The sequence below is a fragment of the Peromyscus californicus genome, unplaced genomic scaffold (genome assembly GCF_007827085.1).
Source record: "Peromyscus californicus insignis strain IS unplaced genomic scaffold, ASM782708v3 Scaffold_24__1_contigs__length_46423439, whole genome shotgun sequence".
NCBI lineage: Eukaryota > Metazoa > Chordata > Mammalia > Rodentia > Cricetidae > Peromyscus > Peromyscus californicus.
This window is the reverse complement of record NW_026294535.1, coordinates 34,756,244-34,784,238: the sequence shown is the minus strand read 5'-3', so window position 1 is coordinate 34,784,238 and position 27,995 is coordinate 34,756,244. Positions and strand designations below refer to the sequence as shown.

The 27,995-nt window shown below is 42.6% G+C and overlaps 1 protein-coding gene and 1 pseudogene across 3 annotated transcripts; both read left to right on the top strand.

Annotated features, from left to right (window-relative positions):
* Mdm2 (MDM2 proto-oncogene) lies at window positions 1–27,995 on the top strand. Of its 3 annotated transcripts, none has more exons than XM_052753433.1 (12): window positions 1–297; window positions 884–977; window positions 1,167–1,251; window positions 5,912–5,986; window positions 9,641–9,774; window positions 10,157–10,206; window positions 15,778–15,845; window positions 16,149–16,245; window positions 17,556–17,701; window positions 23,894–24,049; window positions 24,395–24,472; window positions 26,110–27,995. In XM_052753433.1, exons 3-12 carry the CDS (start codon window positions 1,171–1,173, stop codon window positions 26,653–26,655), a joined length of 1,431 nt encoding a protein of 476 aa, XP_052609393.1. In that variant the 5' UTR covers window positions 1–297; window positions 884–977; window positions 1,167–1,170; the 3' UTR covers window positions 26,656–27,995. The 3 variants fall into 3 exon arrangements, with proteins under 3 accessions (XP_052609393.1, XP_052609392.1, XP_052609394.1); XM_052753432.1 differs by having other exon boundaries at window positions 3–297; window positions 17,553–17,701; XM_052753434.1 differs by lacking the exons at window positions 1–297; window positions 1,167–1,251 and having other exon boundaries at window positions 667–977; window positions 17,553–17,701.
* LOC128120139 (uncharacterized) lies at window positions 3,088–3,188 on the top strand (annotated as a pseudogene).

Genomic DNA, 27,995 nt, shown 5'->3' with positions numbered 1-27,995 from the left:
CTTCCGGCGCGCTGCCCGCGGACGGTAGGGGGCGCGCGCGCGCGCGCGCCTGCGGAGCTGCTCCAGCTCCAGCTCCGCTTTGTTGCTCCGGCGGAGAGGCGGGGTTGGCCCTCCGCGGCCCCGGGGTAGCCGAGCGACGGCCGCGCTCTGAGTCGGGAGCCGCCGTCGCTCGAGCTCCGGAGCGAAATGGTCGCCCAGGCCCAGGCCCCGAGCCAGGCCGCGGGGCCTCCGCGTGTCCCGTGAAGGGTCGGGTCGGATCGGGTCGGGCGGGAGCCACGCGGGGAGAAGAAGAAGCAGGTACGCGCCGGAAGCGAGGCTCCGTCCCGGGCTGGGCGGCGGAGTCGGTCGGTGTGTGTGTGTGTGTGTGTGTGTGTGTGTGTGTGTGTGTCCGTCCGTCCGTCCGTCCGTCCGTCCGTGTCCGTGTGTCCACCGCTCCTGCGTCCTCCGTGGCCTGCTCTCAGCCCGGGCGGGGCCGCGGGGCCCGAGGCCGGGCCACCGTTGGCTGGCGGGTGGCCCCGGGTGGCCCCGGGTGTCCTCGGGCCCGTTGGGAGGGCGGGGTCTCGACTGGCGCGCGGGGAAGAGGGGGGGACGACGAGCCGGGGTCTCCCGGCAGGCCCCGCGCGCGGCCAGATGGCGGCGGCGGCGGCGGGGGGTTGGGAGGGTCTCCGGGGTCGCTCTCGGCACCCTGCGGCAGGGGTCCGGTCGCCAGCAGGTGCCTGTCGCCTGGCCCTCTGGGACGGGCGAGCCAGGGCTGCCCCGGGAGTTGACTCAGCTTTTTCCTGCTGGGCTGGTCAAGTTGGGACACGTTCGGCGGCGCCGGTTGGAGGAGCTAAGTCCTGACTTGCCTCCAGCTGGGGTTATTTAAACCCGCTCCTCTCCGCAGCTGGGGTGCCGGCGGCGAGCGGGAGACGGGGACACCTGTGGCCTCCCCGACGACGACGACGACGACGACGGCCCCTCTCCGGCCTGCGATCCAGGTAAGGAACAGCTCGCCTCGGGTCGTTTTGTTTTTTTTTTTGATTTTCGAAAGCCGCTGTGAAAGACGTTTTCTTTCCTCTTTAAAAAATAAATAAATAAATAAATAAAAAGTGTCTTTTTATTTTCGCAGATATTTTACCATTTCAAGTTTTTATCGTATGTGTGTTTTTTTTTCTCCCTACTTGTAGGCCAATGTGCAATACCAACATGTCTGTGTCTACTGACGGTGCTGTAAGCACCTCACAGATTCCAGCTTCGGAACAAGAGACTCTGGTTGGTATTTTTGTCTTGAGTGTATAGAAATAACTTATTTTACCAGGTAAACCCAAACTATAGCAAAGCCCTTAAAATTAACTGTGCGTTTAACTAAAAATCGTTTCTCAGTTGTAATTGTTGTATTAGAGAATTAACAGCAAGAATCCATATTTTCATAGCCTTACACCTGACACAGGTTTTAGAAATGAGTTCCATTACGTCAAGGGTGGATGCTGACGCTTATGACATGCGTTTTCTAGTTTGTTCTACCACTGTTTAACTTTTTAAATGATAATCTAAAAGTCACAGAAGTAATGCATGCTTTTTGTGAAGGTTTTAGTCATTACAGAAATGCATAAAATAAAAATTCAAAGTTCCAGTCTTTGCTCTGTCTTTTAAACTTCCTATTCTATATTAACGTATAAAGGTGTTCTATAACTTGGCAGTAAACTACAGAAGTACTTTTAATGGCTGCATAGTAGTTGATAACATGAGTACACCATTTGAACATTTTTCTTAAGTCTTTATAGCTTTTTTTGTTTGCTTTGGTGTTAGGGATTGACCCCAGCCTTTGGGGTGTGGGTGCATAAATACTCTCCCACTGAGTTGAGCTACATTCTTAACCCTATGACCTACTGGTAGATGTAAAAGTTGCCTCCTGTTCTTGAGTAAAATATGTGATTATTCTGTAAGAAAGATGGGGAAATAAAAATCCTGAGACTTGAATAAACACATTTGATTGCTAACTGGTAACTGGTTCAGCAAAAGGTGATGATTGTCTTCACTCCTGCCAGCTTTCTTTCCCTTTTCTTTTTGATGTAATTTTGTACATATTTGTGAAGAATAATGTGATGATTTGCTATATGCATGTAAATCAAGGTAATTAACTTTCCATTCCCTTCATCATTTATCATTTCTTTGTTGGAAATTTCCGAACTCACCTTGTAGTTCTTTATAGAGTGTGTTGTGTTACTATGAGCCCGTTCTTACCATTGCTGGACTGTTGTTTCAGTATACATGCCCCAGATCTCCTCCGGTGAGGCAACACAGCTTTTCATGTGTTAAGTAACTTGTTTATCCTGAGCTTTGCCCAGTATCCATCTCTCTTTAACCCCTCTTCTTAGCCTCTCCCTTTTCCCTCTTCCCCTCAGTTCCTTTTGCATTTTCTTAGTGGTTTCTTAATAGTACCGTGTGCAACTTGATGTTGTCTTTCCCACTGAGAATATTTTTATAAAGTCAGATTTGTCTGTTTGGATGGCTTTTGAGTTTTCTTTCCTTCCTTCCTTCCTTCCTTCCTTCCTTCCTTCCTTCCTTCCTTCCTTCCTTCCTTCCTTCCTTCCTTCCTTCCTTCATGGTTTTTTGAGATAGTGTTTCTCTGTGTAGTTTTGGTGTCTGTCCTGGATCTCACTCTGTAGACCAGGCTGGCCTCGAACTCACAGAGATCCGCCTGGCTCTGCCTCCCGAGTGCTGGGATTAAAGGCGTGCGCCACCACCGCCCGGCGAGTTTTCTTTTATTCTTAAGTATAAGAGTACGAAGAATGTTATCTTTTATAGTAGTTTGTTTTGTTTGTTTTTAAATCAGCTCTTACCTTGTAAGCCTTAATAAGAAACTGGCTTTCCGCCGTCGGGCGGTGGTGGCGCACGCCTTTAATCCCAGCACTCGGGAGGCAGAGCCAGGCGGATCTCTGTGAGTTCGAGGCCAGCCTGGTCTACAGCGCGAGATCCAGGAAAGGCGCAAAGCTAGCTACACAGAGAAACCCTGTCTCGAAAAACCAAAAAAAAAAAAAAAGAAACTGGCTTTCCATTGTAGAGTTTTGATTTGAGTTAATTTAATATGTAAAAAACTTAGGAGGTGTTTGCTTGGGCAGTACATATGCTAAAACTGACACACTACAGAGAAGATTAACATGAGTTCTGCATAAGTGACTGAGAATTAAGGATTAAAAAGTAATTTTCAAATTTTACTAAGTGAAAAATTTTTTTTTTTCAAGTTTTGGAGATAGGGTTTCTCTGTGTAACAGACTTGGCTGTCCTGGAACTTGCTCTGTAGATCAGACTGGCCTTGAACTCACAGAGATCTGCCAGGCTTTGCCTCCTGAGTGAGTGCTGGGATTAAAGGCGTGCGCCACTATACCCAGCTGGTTCCCATTTCATTTTTAAAGCTTTTTCTTTGTTTTTGAGATTATAATTATACCATTTCTGCCTACTTTTTCCATCCTCCAAAGCTTCCAGTATACTTTTTCTGATTCATGACCTTTTTTTCATTAATTTTTGTTACATGTATACACACATCTTCGTCTGTGTGAGTAATGCCATTTGTATGTATGTTTTCAGGGCTGACCATTTGGTATTTGATAACCTATTTGTGTGCTCTTCAGGAATACATGCACTTTTAAAAGGGCATTTAAAACTTTGCTAAAAAGTCTTTAAAACAAAAAAGTGAGGCTGGAGAGAGAGCTCAGCAGTTAAGTGCACTTGCTGCTCTTTCAAAGGACCTAGGTTGGATTCCCAGCACCAACCCTCTTGAATGTAATCCTGGTTCCAGAGGATCTACTGGCCTCTTTTGGCCTCCAGGGGCACTGTATGCACATGGTGTACAGAAATACATGCAGGCGAAACATCAGTACATATAAAATACAAATAAATAAAAGTCTTTAAAAAAATACCAAAAATAAATATGCAAAGATAATGGTTTGTGTGGCAGTGTCAAATGTAAAAGTTGAGTTTTGCAGATAAAAAGCATAATCACGTAACATGCCTTCTCCATCCCGGTTTTTCAAACTTTCTTTCAACTTTAGTTGACGCAGTATATTTATTATCCTAGAAGCATTTAACGATATTTAAAAAGAAACTAAATGCTGTCTAAAGGTAGTATTCACTTCAGTCCTGTTTGTCTTCACGCTTCATCGTGAGGTTGCATTCTAGGCCATGTAGACCAAGAGGGCTGCTAGCACAGTGTGATCTGCAACAGTGGAGCCAGAAAAAAAAATAGCTGTCTTGTTAGAGAAAGACAGCTAAGTGGCAAGGGGCACTGGCCACTCCTCAGTGGACCTGGCCGCTATTCCCAGCACCCACGTGATGGCTCACAGCCATCTGTAGCTCCAGTTCTAGGGAATTGGACACTCTTTTCTGGCCTCCCTCGGGACGAAGGACACAAGTGGTGCACAGAAGTACATGCAGATAAAACATCCAATGCATAAAACCAAATGAAACAGAAGGCTGTCCTTATTGGCACCCAGTAGTTCCAGAACACAAGCTAAGAGGAACCATGACCATTAAAGCTGTGAAGAGCAGGAGCATCTTCAGAGTAGTGCATGACTGATGGTAAGAAACTTTGAGTTCAGTGCCACTTTATCATGGTGCTCCTTGCTGGTACTCCACTGGTGGGTGTTGGCTGCCAGGCTGGGCTCCCGAGCAGCTCTGTGGTTCACAGCTTGCTAGTTAGGTGGTAGTTGTCTTTTTTTTTTTTTTTTTTTTTAAAGGATTTTTATTTTATGTGTATGATGTTTTGCCTGCATTTGTGTATGTGTACCATATGGATGCCTGGTGCCCACAGAAGCCAGAAGAGGGTGTCAGATTCCTTATAACTCAAGTTACAGATGGTTTTGATCTACCATGTGGGTGGTGGGAACCAAACCCAAGGCCTCTGTAAGAGCAGCAAGTGCTCTTAACCTCTAAGCTATCTCTTTAGCCCCACCAATTATCATCTTACCACTGGGAAAGCTAGATTAGAGACCGACAAACTGTAGCTTCTGGTAAAATTTGACCTGTCTTTGTAAATAAAGTTTATTATATATTCACTTCTATAGTTCATATAGTACTTTACTTTAAATTGGCTGGGTATGGAAAAAAATTCCTTATGGCTCTTCTGGTCTTATTGGCATGCTCTTTAAATAAAGGTCCTATGTCTTTTTTGGTGTCAATGTCTAGCCTTTTTGAGTGCATTGTAAAAGATTGTAAGTGGGTGCTTGAGGTGTAAATCACATAGGAAGAAAATACTGAGCTGTAGTTGAGGGAGATGAATTGTCTTTGAAGTGCTCCTACCTCTTTGGCTTGGATTTGTTGTGTAGCAGTCAGGAATCTGGTGTGTAATAGGTTGGTGATGGCTTTAGTCTTAGAGATGTAGTCTCTTTTCCTTCATTCTGTAAGTTTCCGTACAGTACACTAGGCATACTGGATCTCCACTAGATTTTGTGGTAGTAAACAGATGATAGAGCTGGAGAAGAAAATAGCATCACACTCCCGTGTATGTGCAGGCCCTGCAGAAGCCAGCAGAAGACGTGATCACCTGGAACGAACTGGAGTTTAGACAGTTGTGAGGTGCCTGATGGTGGGTGCTAGGAACTGAACTTGGGTCCTCTGCAAAAGCAGCGAGTGCTGTTAATCTCTGAGCCTCTTGATACTGTTTTTTGATCACAACTAATAGTATTTAATGATTTCATGATAATTGCATAATAGCTTTTTCCAAAGCATTTTCCCTCCTTTTTGGTGATGTGTGCTATTCTGTTTATGAAGTCTATTGCACTTGGTGTAAAACCCAACTTTTTGAGGTCTGACTTTGTAACAAATTGTCAAACACAGTATTTGCTGCCTTTATTGAGCTTCTTTCTGGACAGACTTGCAGGGCTTACTGTAGAATGCTTTCTCCGGTGTTAACAACAGCTCTTTTCTTTCACAGGTGAGACCAAAACCATTGCTTTTGAAGTTGTTACAGTCTGTCGGTGCCCAAAAAGATACTTATACTATGAAAGAGGTAAGCAGAGCTGAGAGATGGAGAACTGATGTCGTAATAACATTCAGCGCTTTTCAAGTTCGTGGGTGACATTGGTCATATCGAAAGATTTTGTAATAAGCAGGGACATGGTTTTGTGGCCATTTGAACTGTTTTGAAGCTAAAAATACTAATTTGTGGACTTTCTTTTTTAGAGACAAGGTCTCTCTATGTAGCTCTTGATTGTCCTGGAAATTGCTATGTAGACCAGACTGGCCTCGAACTCCCAGTGATCCGCCTGCCTCTGCCTCTGCGTGCTGGGATTAAAGGTGTGTGTCACCACACTCAGCATTGTGTTTCATTTTTTAACTAGAAACCCAAACTGAAAGAGGTACTATAGAATTCTTGGCATTTTTGTGCTGTGAACTCATTTGGCAAACTGGTTAAAGTCTCAGATCTGTAACTTCTCAGAATTATTTAAATACATATTAGTAAGCAAATTTGTGATGATACACTTTTTACTTAGTTTTGAAATTTTTTTGGTTTTTCGAGACAGGGTTTCTCTGTGTAGCCTTGCACCTTTCCTGGAGTTCGCTCTGTAGACCAGGCTGGCCTCAAACTCACAGAGATCCGCCTGCCTCTGCCTCCCGAGTGCTGGGATTAAAGGCGTGTGCCACCACCGCCTGGCTAGTTTTGAATTCTTTTTTTTTTTTTAAAGATTTATTTATTATGTATACAGTGTTCTGCCTGCATGTATCCCTGCAGGCCAGAAGAGGGCACCAGACCTCATTACAGATGGTTGTGAGCCACCATGTGGTTGCTGGGAATTGAACTCAGGACCTCTGGAAGAGCTGTCAGTGCTCTTAACCGCTGAGCCATCTCTCCAGCCCAGTTTTGAATTCTTAAAGCTGCATTTATTTTGTGTATATGTGTGTCTGTGCCTGGTGGAGATTAAAGGATGTTGTGAGGGAATCACTTCTTTCCTGCCCTGTCAGTCCTGTGTAATGAAACAAGGGTCATCTGCCTTGGCACCTGCCCAGTGTAACGCCTTCTAGATTAATAAAGCACTGGTAGGAAGTTTAATAAATTTGATGTTAATGTAATGAGGAATAAAAGAATATGTTGATGGGTTTGCTTCAGGTATAGGATAGTACAAAAGCATTTTGGTGTTTATTGGTGACAAGAATTACTTAGAAATATCATAACTTGTTGCCTATATTCATAATGGAAGTGAAACCTAAATTGCACTTCAAATTTAGTGAAAATGAAGATCTCCCCACCTGCTGCATCCAAATTGTTGGATTCTCTAAATTTTTATCCAAGGACCTCTTGGGCATCCCTGGATCCCAGATTGGAACTTGTACTCTAAAGATACATGAGTACTGTACTGAAATTCTCCGGTGAGCTGAATCATGAACCTGTGTTCTGTTTCATGGATACAACATTGTATTCTTCTTTATTTTGAAGTTTGTTCATAAAAGTATGGTCTTCAGTGAGTGGCTGGGCACTTGTAGACAGAATTTCAGTGTGAGTGAGATACAAGATTACCTTGTTTACTTAAAAGACTGAAGTTCTATTCTTGTGACAGGCTAGTGGGACAGGAAGAAACTCCCAATTTGTCTGTAGCTATACTGTTAGAAATGTGTCCGAGGATACTTTCTAGAAGGAACCTATTCTTTTTGTCCCACTGCCTGTCAGCAGTGTTCATGACCCATGGACATGTAGGAACATTCCTTTAAGATTGATTGACTCCTGCTGCACTACTAAGTCTCTTAAGCATTAAGTGATGGTTTTTAGGGACATTAACTTTGGATTGACCTTTATAAAATTAGTTAAGGAAACAAAGTATGGCTTTAGTAGTAGATAGAATAGAAAATAGATCAAGGCCATCAAAAAGATGTAGGGTGCTTGTACTGAGCTGTATGCATGGCTCAGTGGTCTTCCTCTGCTCTCTGCAGGGCATTGGCTTTAGGACCCTGCCTTCCAAGTCCCTTACTTAAAAAATGAAACTTTTACTGGCTGATGGTGTTGCACACCTATAATCCCAGTACTCGGGAGGCAGAGCCAGGCGGATCTCTGTGAGTTCGAGGCCAGCCTGGGCTACCAAGTGAGTCCCAGGAAAGGCGCAAAGCTACACAGAGAAACCCTGACTCGAAAAACCAAAAAAAAAAAAAAAAACCAACTAAACTTTTTTTGTTGTTTTGTTTTTCGAGACAGGGTTTCTCAGTGTAGTTTTGGTGCTTGTCGTGGATCTTGCTCTGTAGAGCAGGCTAGCCTCGAACTCACAGAGATCCTGCCTGGCTATGCCTCTTGAGTGCTGAGATTAAAGGTGTGCGGCACCACTGACCGGGTACATAAAGAAACTTTTTATGTAATGTATGTACAACCTCCCTTATACTTTAAGTTGCTCTAGATTACCTATAACAATGACAGTACAAAGTTGTTAATACTGTATTATTTGAGGAGTATTGACAAGGAAAAGCATTTCCATGTTTAGGACAGACCCCTGGAGTATTTTAGACCCAGAGTTGGATGGACCATGGAGGTGGGACTTAGGGCTGTTTATATTGTCTGTACCAGTTTTCAGTTACAAGCTCTTTATCCTGGGGCTCTTGAAAAAGTAGTGGACACCTGTATGGGATAGTAGAAAGTGCACTGGAATAGGTCTCCGTCCTAGGGGGTTTCCTCAGGTGTCAGACCAAGGGGCACCCTCTCGGTTTCCGTACAGTGCTCTCAGTTCTGTGGGCTGTCAGGATGACGAGACTACTGACAGACTCGCTGTGCCCTGCAGAATGCTTACCGATGTTGTGATGGGCTGCTTTTGGGATAACAAAGTATGTGCCTGAAGCTGACTTAATGGCACACATGGAATATTACTTACAGTATATTACCATGGACTGTGTAGAAAGATTCATAACTTTGAGGATACTCCATTGGGAGATGTCATTGAGGATTTTCCTGATCCTCTGTGATGACTTTAGAGCTGTTGAAGAATATATTTGTGACATTTGTCATTGCTCTAATTTACCACTGTGTTTTAGTTGATTTTTTTTTCCTTCAATTTTTTGCATTTTTTTTTGCCTCTCTTTCCTTTCCTAGTATGTTAGTATCTAGATTTCTGGGAAGAATTATTAAAGTTTTTTTATGAAAAAAAAAGAAAAGAAAAGCAAGAAACACATTCAAGTAATGTGGAGAAACAGTTACTTCTATTTTCATCAACTTAAAGGGAAAGTGTTTTGGTTTTTTGAGATAGGGTTTCTCTGTGTAGTTTTGGTGCCTGTCCTAGATCTCGATCTATAGACCAAGCTGGCCTCGAACTCACAGATCAGCCTGGATCTGCCTCCTGAGTGCTAGTATCATAGGAGTGCGCAACCACTGCCCGGCAAAAGGAAAGTGTTTTAAATGGGGTGGTGGTGGCACATGCTTTTAATCCCAGCTCTTAAGAGGCAGAGGCAGGCGGATCTCTGTGAGTTCAAGACCAGCCTGGCCTACAAAGCGAAATCCAGGACAGCCAGGACTACACAGAGAAGCCCTGTCTCAAAACAAAAAAAGTGTTTAAAAGAGGTTCTAAATACAAAATGTTGATCTTATACATGATTGTGGATATGGTGGTTGTTTAGATAAGTAGGGTATTACTCAATGTATGTAAAATTGATACTTAGTTTTAATACTTAGAAACCGTTATTTCTATTTCAGATTATATTTTATCTTGGCCAGTATATTATGACTAAACGATTATATGATGAGAAGCAGCAACATATTGTGTATTGTTCAAATGATCTTCTAGGAGATTTGTTTGGAGTGCCAAGCTTCTCTGTGAAAGAGCACAGGTAAATCAATCAGTAAAGCTGCAGCTCCTCTCCATCTCTGTCCCTCTGTCAGAGACAAACTGTAGCCGTGTTTACAAAATGCTCTACTGCCGGTAACACTCCTGGCCCTGACGTTTGTTTGTTTTTTGGTGGGAGCAGGTATGTTGTTTGGGAACCTGAACTCTGGAATCTTAAAAATCTGTTGTGTTTGTTTGTTTTTAATTGTGCATGTGCCACTCACTGTGAGTGGGGGGTTCCAGAGACAGCATTGAGGAGTCAAACTCGGGTCTCCAGGCCTGACTTCTTTTTGAGAGCAGTCCAGTCAAGTTGTGTGGGTGTGTAAGTGGATCTAACTTCTTCCAGTCATAGGTTCTCTAGTTATAATTTTTCTTTTTCTTACAAGGAAAATATATACAATGATCTACAGAAACTTGGTGGTCGTAAGTCAGCAAGGTAAGTTAATTTTGAATAATATGAAAATACTGTAATTTTAAAGACAATTCTTTTTGATTCAGGGTCTCGTGTATCCTAGTCTAACCTCAAACTCACTATGTAGCTGAGAACCCTGGAGCTTTTAAATGTGTGTATATGTGCTATGTGTCTGGGTGGGACACAGGTACCATGATGCACATAACAATTTTGCAGAGTTCTCTTCATGTGGGTTCTAGAGATCCAGCTCAGATTTTGAGGCATACATGCACACCCTTCGACCTTGTGAACCGCCTTGCCAGTTCTTACAACAGTTTGAGGACTTGAGGTACACTTAGTGATAGAGTGCTTTCCTGCCGTGTGTGCAGTTCTAGCTCGAATCCTTAGCACTGTAAAGTAAAAATGCAAAGCAAAACATCAGAGACATTGTTACTGATGTGGATTTTGTGTTTCATATATCTGGTTCTCTGATTTTTTTAGTCAGCTCTTTCAGTGCCCACTAATTTTTTTTTGTAAATTATTGCTTACTTTCATATGTGTAAGTATTTTGTATGTCTGTGTACCATCTGTGTGCAGTGCCTCTGAGGACAGAAGGGACCATCAGATCTCCTGGAACTGGATTAGAGATGGTTGTGAGCTGCTGTGTCGGTGCTGGGAATTGGATCCAGATTCTCTGGAATAGTAACCAGTGCTCTTAACCAGAGCCATATTTCCAGCCTCTATTTACTTTTTTGTTTTGAGATTAGATCTCCCTGTAAATTATCCAGGCTGGTTTGGAACTCAGTCTTCCTGCTCCCCTCCAAGTAGCTGGGATTAGAGCCCCTATGGCATTCATTTATTTATTCAGGACTGCTGGGAATTGAACGCAGGGACTCATCTGTGCTTGGAAAGTGTTGTACTAGTTAGCTGCCTCAGCAGCCCTGTGGTTTGTTCTCATTCTTTTTTTAAAAATTAAAAACACGCTGGGCAGTGGTGGCACTTGTCTTTAATCCCAGCACTTGGGAGGCAGAGGCAGGTGGATCTCTTGTGAGTTCATGGCCAGCCTGGTCTACAGAGCAAGTTCCAGGACAGCTAGGGTTGTCAAACAGAGAAACTCTGTCTTGAAAAAACCAAAACCAAACAAATAAATTGAAAACGGCTCTTTTCATGTTATGTGTAGGGGTGTTTTGCCTGTATGTTTGTCTGTGCATCCCTTGTGTGCAGTGCCCACAGAGGCCAGAAGAAGGGCATTGATCTCCTAGGACTGGAGTTAGACTATTGTGAATGAGCTGCTACCTCTTGGAAGAGCGTCCAGTGCTCTTAACCTCCAGAGCCATCACTCCAACCCTCTTTTGAAAAAAATTTAATTATGGAGCCTGGTATGGTGACTCATACCTTCAATCTCAGCACTTGGGAGGCAGAGGCAGATGGATCTGTCCAGCCAAGTCTATATAATGAGAGCCTATCTCAAAGAAAAAAAAAAAAAAAAAAAAAGAAAAATTATGTGTGTGTCCTTGTATGTGCACATAAGTGCAGGTGTCCACAGAGGCCAGAGGTGTTGGATTCCACGTGACGTGAGTGCTGAGAAAGGGAACTTAGGTCTGCTCCAGAATGTGCTTTTACCCACCGAGTCATCTCTCCAGTCCCATGATACTCCTTTAAAACAAAACAAACAAGCAAACCCACGTTTGTGTGTGTATGAGCACTTCTATGTGCTACAATGTGCATTGTCAAATGACGACGTGAAGGAGTCGGTTCTCTTTCCATCATGTGGGTCCTGGAGATCAAACTCTGTATTGATATTGAACTCAGGTCATCAGGCTTTGGTGACAAGCATTCTTACTTTCTTTTTTTTTTTTTAAAGATTTATTTATCTATTTATTATGTGTACAGCATATGTGACTGCAGGCCAGAAGAGGGCACCAGATCTCATTACAGGTGGTTGTGAGCCACCATGTGGTTGCTGGGAATTGAACTCAGGACCTCTGGAAGAGCAGCCAGTGCTCTTAACCTCTGAGCCATCTCTCCAGCCCGCATTCTTACTTTCTGAGCCATCTTGCCAGGCTCAGTGATTCTTTTCCAGAGTTACTCTATGTAAATTACAGTAGGTGTATAAACTTGAGTAGGAAATGCATGTCAACTGAAACTGTAGTATGAAAAGTGTAATCGACAATGTGTGATACAAAGTTGAATGCCTGTTTATGTCTGTTGAAACCTTGAGTTATCAGTTAGGATGTCTTTTGAAAAATAGACGGTGTTAAAGGCTGCCTGGTAGAAGTGTGGTCGGACCTTGAGGAACTGAGGTGTTCGGGACCTACGTAGGCCCTTGAAGAGTGAGATCTCATATCTTTTCTATTCTTGGTCTTTCTCTTGTTTTTGAGTAGACAGACCTTTTCCATTTTTTAGGTAAGCAACAGTTTAGCTCTCTACTTGCAGTTCTTTTTTTGTAGTGCTGGGAATTGAACATAGGTCCACATGTGTGGTTCACCAGCACTCTTGACACTGAGCTACATTCCCAGACTGACTTAACTCATTATTTTGGGATGCAGCCTTTTTGAGACTCTAGTAAAGGCATTTGGTTTTCATTCTGTAAAGGCAGAATACATGGAATAAGTATTTTCATAGATACTTTTTTAAAAGAAGGGTCAGTCTTCCTCCTTCTTCTTCCCCCCTCTTCCCCGTCCTTCCTCTCTCCTCTCCCCCTTCCTCCTTCTTTCTCCTCCACCCTCTCTCCCCCTCCTTCCTCCCTTCTCCCCCTCTTCCTTCTCCTTCCTCCTCCCCCTTTTCCTCCTCCTCCTCTTTTCTTCCTCCCTCCTTTCCCCTCTTCCCTCTTCCCCTTTCTCCCCCCCCCTTTTTTTTTCAAGACAGGATCTCACTATACATCCCTAGCTGAGCTAGAATTCACTATGTAGACCAGGCAGACCTTGAACTCACAGAGCTCCACCTCTCTCTGCCTCCTAAGTGCTGGGACTAAAGGTGTGGGCCACTATGCCTGGTCCCATAATACATTTTTAACAAGCTTCTTTCCAAGGAAAAAATCCTGATTTGTAGTGGTTGCTGATTTTCATGCTATAAATACTTTTATTTCTACAGTATATAAACACTGAGTTGAGAAGACTTACATTATCTCCCCAACTTTAAAGATGTTTTGAGACAAGATTCTACTTTGTATTTCTTACTATTTTGGAGTTGGTGATCTTCCTTCTTCAGCCTCCCAAGCTCCCTAGGATTATAGGTTTATGCACCACCATATCTGGCTAGTAGTGTATATTTGAATACTGGTAGGTACAGGCTCCAAAACATTATCAAACTTATAAAGGTTATCCTTAACCTGTAGCTACTGTGTTCAGAAGCTTGTTTGGTTTCTAGACTGAATTGACCACTCTCTTGTGATTCACTATTCCATTCTGTAGTCAGGGTTTATTGTGTTGTGTTATTGTGTATACTACACTATATGTCTGCTTCCTGTGTCCCATTCAGATCGCATACTGCATAGTATAGTATTTTATTAAATTGTTGATTTGGGATTCAATACCAAAATAATGCCTATAAAAAGCACCAGGATCTTAACCCAGAACAAAGTAATGATTAATTTGGTAACTGAGTCTTTTTTTTTTTTAAATGTGAAAGAGTAGCCAGACTGGCTTTGAACTTGGGATCTTTTGGCTTCTGCCTCATGAATGTGCTGGGATTACTGGTGACCTCTAAGGCTCTTTATGAAGTCAAATGGTGGCACAATACATTGTTATGGAATCTGTGGCAGCACTTTGAACTTTCTCAAGTTTCTTATAGTCGTCATTCATTTAAATAACTGACAGATGACTAGAAGAACTAAAGGGTCAGCTGTAAACTACTTACGTTATTTTCATTTTCAGTTTTGTGTTTCAGTTAGAGTCATTTTGAAAATCCTAGATCAGAATTGTCAACCTTGTCACACTTGGTACTTTACTAATTTGTCCTATATCTATAAATGTACTAAGGCAAATACCCAGGTAACACAGCCTGTCTGTGCACGTATTCAGTTTACAGTCTGTCTATTGCCACAAAATGTGAGAGAGTTAAATTGTGGTAACCCATCATTTCAGAGTGCCTAGTCAGTGCTCAGGCATGACTGTTGGTGATGGAAGTGCTTCAGGCTGCCAGTGAAGGGTATTTGATTATGATTTGGGGTAATTTTGTCCTTCCCAGTTCTGGAATTTTGATGTTTTGAGAGATTGGTCTGTAAAACTAAATGCAAACTATACCTGTCTACCTGTGGCTCATTAAAATTCATTATTTTCCAATCTAAATCTTCCACCTTCCTAAAATCATCTCTTGGTGAGTGGTACCACACATGTTTTCATCTAGTTAGTCTCTTGGGATTCACTTTATCAGCTCCTTCCACACTACATAGCAAACTCCTGGTCTTTGTTTTTCTTTTCAAGACAGGGTTTCTCTGTGTGTAACCCTGGCTGTCCTGGAGACCAGGCTGCTTCCTAGGAGTCCTGGTTCATGCCATCACCGCCCAGCTTCTAACACCTGGTCTTAACCAGTTCTTATAGCCTTACTGTTTCTCAAGTTGTTTGCTTGCCTCTATGTTCTATCGGTTGTTTTCCCCTTCTGGACATTGAGCCCAGGGCCTCACTCATGCTAGTTGAGGCCTCTTCCACTGGATTACCTACAGCTCTTGTCATTTTATTTTGACAGTCTCACTGAATTGCCCGGGCTGGCCTCAAATTTGTAATCCTATCTGAGTCTGCCCAGTAGCTGAGGATGATTGGTGTATGTCATGCCCAATGGTTTGTTGTTGTTTGTTTCTATGTTTTTTTCTTTGTAAATTCTACTTTATCAGTGATTTGTTACTCCTTATTTGGGAGTTTTCTGATTGCTCCCTGGGGAGAATAGTTCTATGAGCTAGGAAATCAGCCATATTTCTTGAACTAAAACCCTTTTAGTGTTGAGAGGTTACAAGATGGCCTTAGGCAAGTTTAAATAACTGCTCAGAAGGAGGACATCTTGTGCTGTTTGACTGAGCACACATGGCTCCTTGCACAGTGACCCTGCTTCCGTTCCAGTAAAAACGAATTAGTTTTTAATACTGTGCCACAGAACTGTTTGTGTGTCTGGATTCCTTCTTAGATAGTATTTTTTCTGTCTGGAATGTCTTTTATACACTAGCTTCAGCACAGGCTATTACAAAATCTGTCCTGATAGTTCTTTAGTCTCTTTCCCCCACATCTATCAAACAATACTTTGTTTCCTCTGCTAGTACAGCCTCTCCTCGCCCCTCCCCAAGACAGGGTTTCAATGTACAGCCCTGGCTGTCCTGGAACTCACTCTGTAGATCAGGCTGGCCTCCAACTCAGATCTGCCAACTCTGCTTACCTCTGCCTCCCGAGTGCTGGGATTAAAGGTGTGCGCTACCATGCCCAGCATCTGCTAGTATATTATAAAAAGGTGCTCATTTTACTTTATAATTCTTGTTTTAAAGTTTCATCTCCAGGTTTTAGCATGCAGATGACACTCGGGACATCCATGGTTAATGTTTGTTGAAAGGTTAAATTTTGTACAGGCTGTGTTAGACTGGTGATGTTGAGTTCTTGTTCTTGAGTTGAGTCGGTTTTTACTTTGTCTTAGAGCCTGCAGACTCCGGCACATCCATGAGTGAGAGCAGGTGTCAACCTGAAGGTGGCAGTGATCGGAAGGTAATGGTTAAATAAGTTTCCTTTTTAAAATTTCTATTTGTGTATTGTCTGTGAGTGTGTGAGCGTGTGTGCGTGTGCATCCTCGGGCCAGAGGAGGATGTCAGGTCACCTGGAGCTGCCCCAGACATGAGTGGTGGGAACCGAAAGTCAGCCAGGCAAGAGCAGCACAGGTCTTAATCTCTGAGCCATCTCCCCTCTTCATGACAAGCAGTTCTTGAGAGCTGGAGGGTTGTATAAAACAGGATGTGGAGAAGCCTGGGCTGTGTGTTTGCTTTCATGTTTCATGTTTTCATGTGTGCTTAGGACCCTGTGCAGGAGCCACCGGAAGAGAAGCCTTCCTCTTCAGATCCAGTTTCCAGACCGTCTACCTCATCCAGAAGGAGAGCAATTAGTGAGACAGGTATAGACATATTTAACAGTTGTTCGGGTGTGTGTGTGTGTGTTTGTGTGTCTTCCTCCAATGCAGTGCTTCTCAACCTATGGGTCGAGACCCCTTGGGGGGGGTGTCAGACCTTTTCACAGTCACCTAAGACCATCGGAAAACACAGATGTGTACGTTATGATTCCTAACAGTAGTAAAGTTACAGTTATGAAGTAGCTACAAAAATAATTTTATGGTTGGGGGTCACCACACCATGAGGAAACCAGCTGTTAAAGGGTCGCAGCATCAGGAAGGTTGAGAACCGCTTCTCTAGACCCCTAATTTTGGTTCTTTTAATAAAAAAGGAGATGAACTCTTATTTTCTATTTTACTTTAATTATTTTTTTGGACAGCATCTCTGTATAGACCAGGCTGGCCTCAAACTCAGATTCACCTGCCTCTGCCTCCCAGGTGTTAAGAATTAAAGGCATTAGGTATGCGCCACCATACCTAGCATAGTTCCATTTTTAAAGCTTAGTGTTGACAGAAAAAGCTCTAGATGGATTAAATTTATTGTAACTTGTGGAGGTAAAGTTCAGAAAAAAGATTGGAAGCTCTTTTTTTTTTTAAGATTGATTTATTTATTATGTATACAGTGTTCTGTCTGCACATATCCCTGCAGGCCAGAAGAGGGCACCAGATCTCATTACAGATGGTTGTGAACCACCATGTGGTTGCTGGGAATTGAACTTAGGACCTCAGAAAGAACAGCCAGTGCTCTTAACCTCTGAGCCATCTCTCCAGCCCGCCTTTTTTTTTTTTTTAAACTTTATTGGTGTTTTGCCTGTATGTTTGACTGTGTGAGGGTGTTGGATCTTGCAGTTACAGACAGTTGTGAGCTGCCATGTGGGTGTTGGGGAACTGAACCCAGGTCCTCTGGAAGAGCTGTCAGTGCTCTCAACCACTGAGCCATCTCTCTGGCCCCAAAGATTTGAAGCTTTGAAGTGTACTTAGTTGGACAGATCCAGTGGAACATTTGACTTTTGGAATATAAATGGTTGACTTTCTGTTTAAATTAATTGAAATTAAATTTTGTGGCCAGGCGGCAGTGGCACACGCCTTTAATCGCAGCACTTGGGAGGCAGAGCCAGGTGGATCTTTGTGAGTTTGAGGCCAGCCTAGTCTACAGAGTGAGATCCAGGAAAGGCACCAAAACTACACAGAGAAACCCTGTCTGAAAAAACAAACAAACAAATGTTACAAATAGGTAAATAGGTACTGAAGACATTTCAGTTTCTAAATCAGCCATGGTACAAGGATTTAACTACCGTTTTCCCTTAATATAGAAGAAAACGCAGATGAACTACCTGGTGAGCGACAGAGGAAGCGCCACAGGTCCCTCTCTTTTGATGAAAGCCTGGCTCTGTGTGTGCTGAGGGAGATATGCTGTGAAAGAAGCAGCAGCAGTGAATCCACAGAGACCCCCTCAAACCAGGTAGGCCTCTGGTGTTGATGATTTAGAAGTTATCTTATTTGTTTTATTTTTTATTTATTTACTTATGTATGTATGTTTTTGGGAGACAGAGTTTCTCTGCAACAGCTCTGGCTGTCCTGGAACTTGGTTTGTAGACCAGGCTGGCCTTGAACTTAGAGAGATCTGCCTGTCTCTGCCTCCCAAGTGCTGGGGTTAAGGCGTGCACCACCACCACCACCACCACCAGGCTTATTTTTTTATGTAAGGGTTTTGTCAGCCAGAATGTTTCACGTGCATGCAGTGCCCTGGAGGCCAGAAGAGGGCGTTGAATCCCCTGGACTGTAGTATGGATGGTTGTGAGCCTGTCTGGGTGCAGGGAATGGAACCTGGGTCATCTGCAAGAGCAACAAATGCTCTAAACCCTGAGTCATCTCTCCAGTCCTGTGTTTTGGTTTTAAATTAGAAAAAAAAAAGGTTTTTAAAAAATGTAGTCCTTAAAGTCCTAATAAGCTTATAAATAGAATGCCTGTTATAGGAATTCTGTCACTGGTCCACTAGCCAATTGAGAAGAGCCTTTTGATCCAAGCAGCGGGTTATTCATTGGGGATGGATGTGACCGAGAGAGGAGGCAGAGCAGAGGGATGCTCATCCTTGTTGAGCCAGGAAGCGGTGGTGATGGGCTTTTTCAGCAATAGCTTGCCACCTACTTCAGGTTTTTATCTTATAGTTGTTCTTTAGTTTTATAATAAAGAAACATATATCAATAACAAATGCCCATGTTTGATATGAGATTGTTGCTGAACACAGTGGTAAATTGTAATTTTAGAGCTACGTAGAGCTCCCTGCTTGTACCTCTAGGTTTGGAGATAAAGGTGGGAGATTAGAGGAGCCCTGCTCCTGGAAAAATGAATACAGGTTCCATCATTACTAATGTCATCTCTATGTGAGAGAACCTTTGTGGACCCCTGTACTAGTCTAGTAGTCAGCTTAAGTGTGCTGGAGTATACAGTCATCTGAACATTTAGAAGTGACTTTTTAAATACAAGAAGGAGCCTGGAAATTCAGCTCAGTCATGTACTGTAGACATCTAAGGCAAGTTTGCTTTCCTTGCCAAGGATCAAACACAGCACTTGCTAGGCAAGCACTGTACCATTGTATACCCCTGACCCTACTTGAATATTTAAAGACAGGGATTCACTGTAACCCTGGCTGGCCTGGAAATTGCTGTGGAAACTTCATGTGCCCCACTAAAGACGGCTTTCAAAGTTGGGAAGTTTGGCTTAGTTGGAGCTCTGTACCAGTAAAGACAATTCCGGTACTCACTGTCCATGTGTAAGCCTATGTTTCACAGAGCTGATTAATAAATAGGCCTCTGATTTCTAGATCTGTGTATGACAGATATTAAACTCAGACCATGCTGATTTATTTGTTCAAAGTTGAGCTGCAATAAAAGTCCCTTAAACTCAGACCATGCTGATTTATTTGTTCAAAGTTGAGCTGCAATAAAAGGCCCCCCCCAAGGGGTGGGGAGAGGTGGAGACTGGAGAGGTAGTCAGTAGTGAAGAGCACTTGCTGTTCTTCCAGAGGACCTAAGTTCAATTTCCAGCATCCATGTTGTGGCTAACAATCATCTGTAACCATAGTTCCAGAGGATCAGATGACCTTGTCTGACTTCTGTAGGCACCGAGCATACACATGGCGCATGTCCATACGTGCAGGCAAAACACCCATACACAAAAAATAACAACAAAGACAACTTTTTAAAAGAGTGATTTGTTTGTTTTTGTTTTTGTTTTTAAATGTAGTCTTGGACATTGAACTATACCCCCAACCCAGGGCCTTCCACATGCTGGGCAAACCTCTATTTAGCTGTAAGGATGCTTAACCCTTTAAAATATATTTTTTTTTTTTTTCGGTTTTTCGAGACAGGCTTTCTCTGTGTAGCTTTGCGCCTTTCCTGGAACTCACTTGGTAGTCCAGGCTGGCCTCGAACTCACAGAGATCCGCCTGGCTCTGCCTCCCGAGTGCTGGGACTAAAGGCGTGCGCCACCACCGCCCGGCTTAAAATATTTTTTTTTAAAAAAAGTGCATCGTTGGTGTTTTAGTTTCTTTTTTGTTGCTGTGATAAAATATCATGACTAAGGCAACTTACCCAAGAAGGAGCTTATTTTGGCTTACCATTCCAGAGGGGTAAGGATCCATCGTGGTGGGGAGGTGTGGCAGGAGGTAGGCATGGTTTTTGGAGCAGGAAGTTGAGAATTTGCATCCTTAACAACAAGCATGAAGCAGAAAGACTAAACTGGAAATTGGCAAGGCTTTTTAAATCTCAAAGCTCTCCCTCAGGACGTACTTGCAGTAAGGCTGCACCTCCTCAGCCTTCCCAAACAGTGCCACCCACTGGGTACCAAGTAATCAAATGCCCAGGACTGTTGGAGATGTCTCATCTAAACCACCACACTAGTTAATATGGCAGTGTCTCTTGGTCACTCTTTTTAATTCTGTGTGTGAGTGTAGGCACAAGTGAGTGCAGGTGCCCTCAAGTCCAGAAGAGGATGCCAAAGTGGGTGATGGGAACTGAACTGCAAGACTGGTGTGTGTTCTGTGTTCTTTTAACAGCTGAGCTATTCTCCAGCTCCTTTTTTTTTAAAAAATTTTTTTATTTAATATTTTTAATTCTTTGAGAGTTTTCATATGTGTATACAGTGTTTTTAACTGTATTTACCTCCACCCGTCCCCGTATCTCTTCCCACATGCTTTGGATACAACTTATTTAGCCATATGCACATAGGTAGTGGGTCTTTCATTGGAGCACACTCCTGAAGACAATTACCCTCTTGCCCTTTCCCCAGAAGCCATTGACTGCTAGTAGTTCCTCAGTGAGGTGTTAGGCCCTGTAAGCTCCCACCCCATGCATGCTGGATTGTTGACCAGCTTCACTTTCGACAGGCAGCCACAGTCTTCAATACGTGGTGCATAGACTGTCAAGTCCAGAGACACTGTTCCGAGCTCTTCCCCCCAACCTTTGACTCTCAAAATCTTTCTACCCTCCTTCCTATATGTTGTTCAATCTCAGAGTGTCTCTCTGTGTGTGTGTGTGTGTGTTCTAGCTAATTTAATAGAGTCTATGTGCTTACAACATGGCCCATTCTCAAAATAGAAGTTTTTTTTCTGTAGGGGTGTGTGTGTCTGTGTGTGTGTGTGTGTGTGTGTGTGTGTGTGTGTGTGTGTGTGTGTGTATTATAAAAATCAAGTTAAAAATTTAATTAAGCTTAAATTTCTTAAATGAGAATGCTTTTAATAGGACTATTTTTTTGCTTTGTTTTAACTTCCCTTATATTTGAATGTTAATCTCAGCAGTCTCACCGTCCATTTACAGGAAAAACTATAGTTAAATAATTTGTTAAAGGTTCCTACAACTGAACACATTTGAAATAAGACAAATAAAACATTTTTAAAATTTTTTTATTTTATGTGCATTGGTGTTTTACTTGAATGTATGTCTGTGTGAGGGTGTCAAATCTTAAGAGTTAACAGACAGTTGTGAGCTGCCATGTGGGTGCTGGGCATTGAACCTGGGTCCTATGGAAGAGCAGCCGTGCTCTTCACAGCTGAGCCATCTCTCCAGCTCTGACAAAACATATTTCTGTGATGCCTTTTTATTTCTGTGTTGCCCCTTAGCTCACACTTTACAAAACAACTTGTTTTTTGGTTTTTGAGTTTTTTTGGGTGGGGGCAGGGAGTGGATTTGAGACAGGGTTTCTCTGTGTAGCCCTGACTGTCCTAGAACTCTCTTTGTAGACCAGGCTGGCCTCAAACTCAGAGAAATCCACCTGCTTCTGTCTCCCAAGTACTGAGATTAAAAGTGTATACCACCACCACCACCACCACCACCACCACCACCACCACCACCACCACCACCACCACCACCACTACCACCACCACCTGGCTTCAAAACGGCTTTCGACATTGCATTTGAAAAAAACACATTTGCGTATGTGTGTGGGTGTTTATGTCTGCCACAGTGCATTTGTGAGAGTGTAAGGAGGACAGAGGACAGCTTGAGGAAAGTGATTTCTTCTTTCACCATGTGGGTCCAGGGATAGAGAACTCAGCACCTCAGTCTTGGCATCGTTACCCATGGGCCGTCTCTGGCTCCCAACAGTGTTGCAGTTTTCATGATACTGTAGACCCAAAGGGTTGTCAAATACCATAGAGGTAACCTTTTAGTTCTGGTCTGCTTTGGTCCCTGTTAGGTCGTTGTCTTTTTTTTTAAAGATTTATTTATTATGTATGTGTTCGGTCTGCATCTATGCCTGCAGGCCAGGAGAGGGCACCAGATTGCATTACAGATGGTTGTGAGCCACCGTGTGATGCTGGGAATTTAACTTAGTATCTCTGGAAGAGCAGCCAGCGTTCTTAACCTCTGAGCCATCTCTCCAGCCCCCTGTTAGGTCTTCTTTTTTTTGTTTTGTTTTGTTTTTCGAGACAGGGTTTCTCTGTAGTTTTGGAGCCTGTCCTGGATCTCACTCTGTAGACCAGGCTGGCCTCAAACTCAGAGATCCCACCTGGCTCTGCCTCCTGAGTGCTGGGATTAAAGGCGTGCGCCACCACCGCCCGGCCTGTTAGGTCTTCTTAATGTGGAAAAGCAACCGTAGCTGTGTAGCACACACAGGCATGGCTTTGTTCAGGAGAGAGTCATTTATAAAGATCCACTGGTGTTATGATACAGCATGCAGAGCACTGCTGCAGGAAGTAGGTCTGATACCAGAGAGTCGAGTGGGGTGAAGGAACACTGTTGGGTCACTAGAGATGTGACTGACTGTCCTAACCTGTGTCAGTGGGATTTCCCTAGGAATTAGAGCTAGTTCTTAATGAGTTGTTTTTCTACTGTTTTATCAACATCACTTTAAGTCTTCACTTAGAAATTTATAAAGTAATATACTTCATTTTTGTGGATTATATTAATTCAGACTCCTTTCGTATTTCAAGGGACTGTATTCTCTAGACGTTAAATGATGTGTCTGAAGTTCAACAGCTTTTGGCATCACATTGAGAATGCCTGTATTCTAACTCAGAGTCATGCATTTTTCTCAGTTATAGATTAGGATCCAATTTCTGATCAATTTAGTGTAGAATTTGAAGTTGAATCTCTTTTTTATGTTGTTTTGAGATTGGGTCTCTCTATTTAGTCCTGGCTCTTGGCTGTCCTCTGTAGACCAGGCTAGTCTTGAACTCACAGAGATCCTCTTGCCTCTTCATCTGCTTCCCAAGTGCTGGGAATAAAGGCGTGTGTCACCATTCCCAGCCTTGAAGTTGAATCTCTTGATTCAGAACATTGTAGCCTTGGTAGGTGTATGCTCCCTACCCTTAGCATAGACAGACATTAGGTTCTGAAGCTGTGAGTTACTCAATCCTAAAATGAGAGGCTAGTTGAAAATACGTAGAATTTTTTTTTTAATTTAAAAATGTATCTTGAAGCTTTTCAAATCAAGTTATTCTCAAAGTTTATTTCAAAACAAATATGCCATTGCTGGGCTGATAGCACAGGCTTTTAATCCCAGCATTCAGGAGCAGAAAGAGGCAGAGCTCTCCGAGTTAACATCCAAGTATGGTCTACACAACATGTTCTAGGCCATCCAGGGCTACATAGGAAGATCATGTCTCAAAAAACCCAAATACCAGATTTGTATTAGTGTCGTAACTAGCATTCTGGCATGCTAATAGTGTGATTAAGGTCGATCTTAGCCTTCTTGTATATAATAGGAGAAGCTTGCAGTTATGCTTCATATAATTAGTAGGTGTGTATATAATCAATAATCGTATAATTATGAAAGGTCATTAAATGTGGTATTGTCAGAGAATTAGCCAGAGAATTAGCAACTCAAATTATCTTAGGGAGGGAAAGTTAGTGTAGGATTATTAGGAAACTAGATCTGGCTGGAGTGTGGTGTTGAGTAGAATAGAAGGCGTGTTTAGCTGGGGGCATTTCAAAATGCTAACTTCAGTGCTCAGGGCCTTTGACCTTTTTTCTTCATGTAGTAGAATTTTGAGCAGGGAAGATTCACTGTTCATGTAATAACCTTGAACCTTAACCTTGAGCCAGTCTGTTCCGCATGAATAGGGGGAGGAAGTAGTGACACAGGGTGAGTTTAGGGAGCTCTTACTGAGGCCCAGAGGCAGTGTGTTTAAGTTCACTTTATTCTTTCTCCATAGGACCTTGATGATGGTGTAAGTGAACATTCGGGCGATTGGTTGGATCAGGATTCGGTTTCCGATCAATTTAGTGTAGAATTTGAAGTTGAGTCTCTTGACTCAGAAGATTACAGCCTGAGTGAAGAAGGGCATGAGCTCTCAGATGAGGATGATGAGGTGGGTTTCTGTGCTCATTAGCTTTTTAATAAGATTGAAGATGTGATACGTTCAGATTCACTTGAAATTCTTGCTTTTTGATTTGTGGATTTAAGGCGAAAGTTTATAGTTTCTTATTGCATGATTTATTATATTACTCATATTACTATAAACTTAGTTATTTAACAACTCTTGCCATGTGGGTGAAGAGTTTTCTCTCCTACTTGACTGGAACTGTGTTTGACTTTGCCTTCGGAACTCCTCATGGACAGTTAGTGGCTCAAGTTCTTTGTTTAGGACTTACTAAGAATTCAGCCTTTTTGGTTGAAATGTGGTAAATTGATACTAATGAATTTGTCTTACTAGGTCTATCGAGTCACGGTGTATCAGACAGGAGAAAGTGATGCAGACTCCTTTGAGGGAGATCCTGAAATTTCTTTAGCTGTAAGTATCCAGATACGTCACAGAAATAAAAACACAGCGCTGAGGTCAGAATTGGGAAACTGCTTAATTTACTTCTTAAAGTGAGGTGATTTGTATAGTTAACATTTAAACTCTTAGGACTTAGAGCATTTTTCTTCTTTGTAATGGGGTCTGTTGCTATATTTGTTTGGTTTTATGGGGTGGAATTTAAACTTGAACATATTGGACCCCTTGAAACATCCATCCCTGCCTTGTAAGGCCTTTATGTTTGGTTTTGGGGATGAGTGGAAGCCACACTTAGGAATCAAAGAATCACTATGGGAGGGTATGTAAACTTTACCCCCATTGCTTCTGTATTAGGCTGCTTGTCGGGCAACATAAACTGGATCTATTTATTCAGGGTACACTGGGAAGTGTCCTCAGGGAAAATTCATCCTTCAGTTTATGCAAGGATATAGGATATGTTCAGTGATGACTCAGGGATGTGGAGAGTTCGCCCTGCCAGTTGTGTAGAGAGAAGTTGCCACATGGAGGACACACTGAGCAGTTAGAATACAGGAGGACTGACGAGGATGGGCATGTAGTTTGGATTATGGTGAGAACGGCAGATTGTAGCTCCAGTAGTTGACAAGAACTTCTCTTAGGGATAAAAACGGGGTGTTCAGCTGAACTGGCCTTTAGAGCATGTCTTAAGGAATCCTAGTGACTGGTGGGTTGGAAGTGTTTCTCTAGGAAAAGCAGATTTCATCTGGATTTATCATGTAATGTCTAGGCAGTGTTCCAGATTGAGCTTTGAAGGAAGTGGGAACAGACTTAAAAACATAGGGAAAATGCTGTGCCGGTTGCTTCAACTAAGTGGATAAGCTATGTTTTCCCAGCCAGATAAGACTTGATAGGCACACGTACCACACTGAGGGTTTGTAACTTTGGGATTTCCAGTATGGAAATCAGTCATGCATTGAAGAGACTTTCCTCAGTGCTGAGCATGGAGCCAGGCCCTTGTGCATAATCAGCAAGTAGTCTGCCTGTGGACTGGTTCCCAGCCCAGCTGGTTCTGTTTCTAAAACCTTTCAAAAAGTAACCGATTTGGGGCGAGTGGCGGGGAGATATAACTTTTTTTAGTTTTTTTCTTTTCTTTTCTTTTTTTTTTTTTTTTTGGTTTTTCGAGACAGGGTTTCTCTGTGTAGCTTTGCGCCTTTCCTGGAACTCACTTGGTAGTCCAGGCTGGCCTCGAACTCACAGAGATCCGCCTGGCTCTGCCTCCCGAGTGCTGGGATTAAAGGCGTGCGCCACCACCGCCTGGCGTTTTTTTCTTTTCTTTCTTTCTTTTTTTTTTTCTTTTCTTTCTTTCTTTTTTTTTTTTTTTTTTAAATCAGTGCTAGGGATTGATCCCCAGGCCTATAGTCAAAGAAACTAGCATCTGTTATTTTACATAGTTCTCCTTTTTTGTGTGTGTACATGTGGGGAAAGTACCTACTCTCTTAGCTAATTTCTGGTATACAGCATTAACTATATTCCTCATGTTCTTTTTTCCTGTCTTATGTAAAACATGAAATGCTGAAAATTGAACTATGTGATAGACTTTTCCTCAGGCATATTGAAGCGACTAGCTTCGTTATGACTAGTAATGAAAGGGTTCATGTCTTCTTTTATTGAAGGACTATTGGAAATGCACCTCCTGTGGTGAAATGAATCCCCCGCTTCCACCCCACTGCAACAGATGTTGGACCCTTCGTGAGAATTGGCTTCCTGAAGGGAAAGGGAAAGATAACAGAGAGATGGCCGAAAAAGAAGGCTTAGATGTGCCTGATGGGAAAAAAACTACAGTGAGTGACCCTAAGGAGCCGTGCCTTGAGGAAAGTGATGATAAAGAAGGACAAGCCTTCCAGTCACAGGACAGTGAGGACTGTTCCCAGCCATCCACTTCCAGTAGCATCGTGTACAGCAGCCAAGAAGATGTCAAAGAGTTGGAGAAGGAGGAGACACAGAACAGAGGAGAAAGCATGGAATCCGGCTTCTCTCTCAATGCCATTGAACCATGTGTGATTTGCCAAGGGCGGCCTAAAAACGGCTGCATCGTTCATGGCAAAACCGGACATCTCATGTCGTGTTTCACATGTGCAAAGAAGCTAAAAAAGAGAAATAAGCCCTGCCCCGTGTGCAGACAACCAATTCAAATGATTGTGCTAACTTATTTCAACTAACCCTGCCCATAACAATAGAAATATATATTTCTAACTATATAACCCCCCAAAACAGACAACATGCGTTTTATTTTTATTTGCATTTATTTTTATCTACACTAAAGCGAGAAAAGTGTCTCAGTCCACTTAAACTTTGTTGTATAATTGATCTCCTTGAGGGTATGAATAGTGACTGTTTCCTTCTTTTAGGAAAACTTCACTTGATTATATTTTACATTTGGGTTTTAATGTACTCTGCATTGGCTGTGTGGCTCCTTTTTCATTTTCCTTATGTTTAAAGTAATTTCCACTTGGAAGTGAAATGTGTCCTCTCCAGCTAAAATGATGATGGGCCCTTTCTGAGAATTGACTACATTAGAAGCATTTGATTTCCTTTTTTTCCTCTGTTAATAAAGAACATTTAATTTATTTAGTACCTCTCACGTAAGGAGTTAGAAGCTGTGTGAAGGATCGAATATTTAAGTTATTGAAATTCTGAAACTCTTTAGTTCTCTAGTGGCTGTGGGCTGTGGGCTGGAGAGATGACTCTCTTGGTAAGGCACTTGCTTGTGTAAGCCTGATGATGTAAATTTGATCTCTGGAGCCCCCAAAAAGGGGAAGAAGGGAACCAGTTCCACAAAGTTGTCCTCTGATAACCACACATGCCCCATGTGCACACAATTTTTTTTTAAAGGTACGAGTTGTATCTGTTGGTATGTAAGTAAAAAACATGCACCGTATTTTCAAGTGCGTTGTCATATGGAGTAGAGCAGATGATGCACTGATCTCTCAGGTGGAGAATTCTGAGGCCCTTAGAAGCACCTCCTTGGACTTAGCCCCATGGTTCCCGATGTTGCCTAAGTTTCAGGCTGTACTTAGGCTAGGTGTAGAAACCATTCAGCAGAAAGACTAATTCAGAACATGGGTAAAGAGAACTCATTTTAAAACATGCGTAGTATTTTAAAATGATTTCTCTGTGTAGATTAACCTCTTGATTCATAATAAGAATCTTTCCCTTTGCTTGAAGGGCTGTGTATAGAAAGGGCTCAAGTATAGGAAAGTAAAATCCTCTGGACTATAAGTTTAGAGTAACCAAAGGTAGTTTTGTGCTAAACTCGTTGACGGAAGCATCAGAAACGGGAAACACTCCTTGATGAAGTATCTATCCCATAAGTAGGAGAATGGCAGGAGCAACTGCTTCAGCTTTGGCTCCTGTGACTCAGTGAAGCTTCACTCTATCAATTTGTAATACAGAAATGACATCCTTGGGGAATACCAGTTTCCAAATGTTTATTTAGGTGTGGTCTACATACATTATTTATTTGCAAATGAATGATTTATTAAATATCTAAAGAATTGTT

What these genes read in the sequence shown, in the direction of transcription:
- Mdm2 (XM_052753432.1), top strand. Translation starts at nt 1,171, where the DNA reads ATGTGCAATACCAACATGTCTGTGTCTACTGACGGTGCTGTAAGCACC. An exon ending in AAGGTGGCAGTGATCGGAAG is followed by an intron (nt 15,846 to 16,148) that starts GTAATGGTTAAA and finishes ATGTGTGCTTAG; the next exon opens with GACCCTGTGCAGGAGCCACC. An exon ending in TCTCAGATGAGGATGATGAG is followed by an intron (nt 24,050 to 24,394) that starts GTGGGTTTCTGT and finishes TTGTCTTACTAG; the next exon opens with GTCTATCGAGTCACGGTGTA.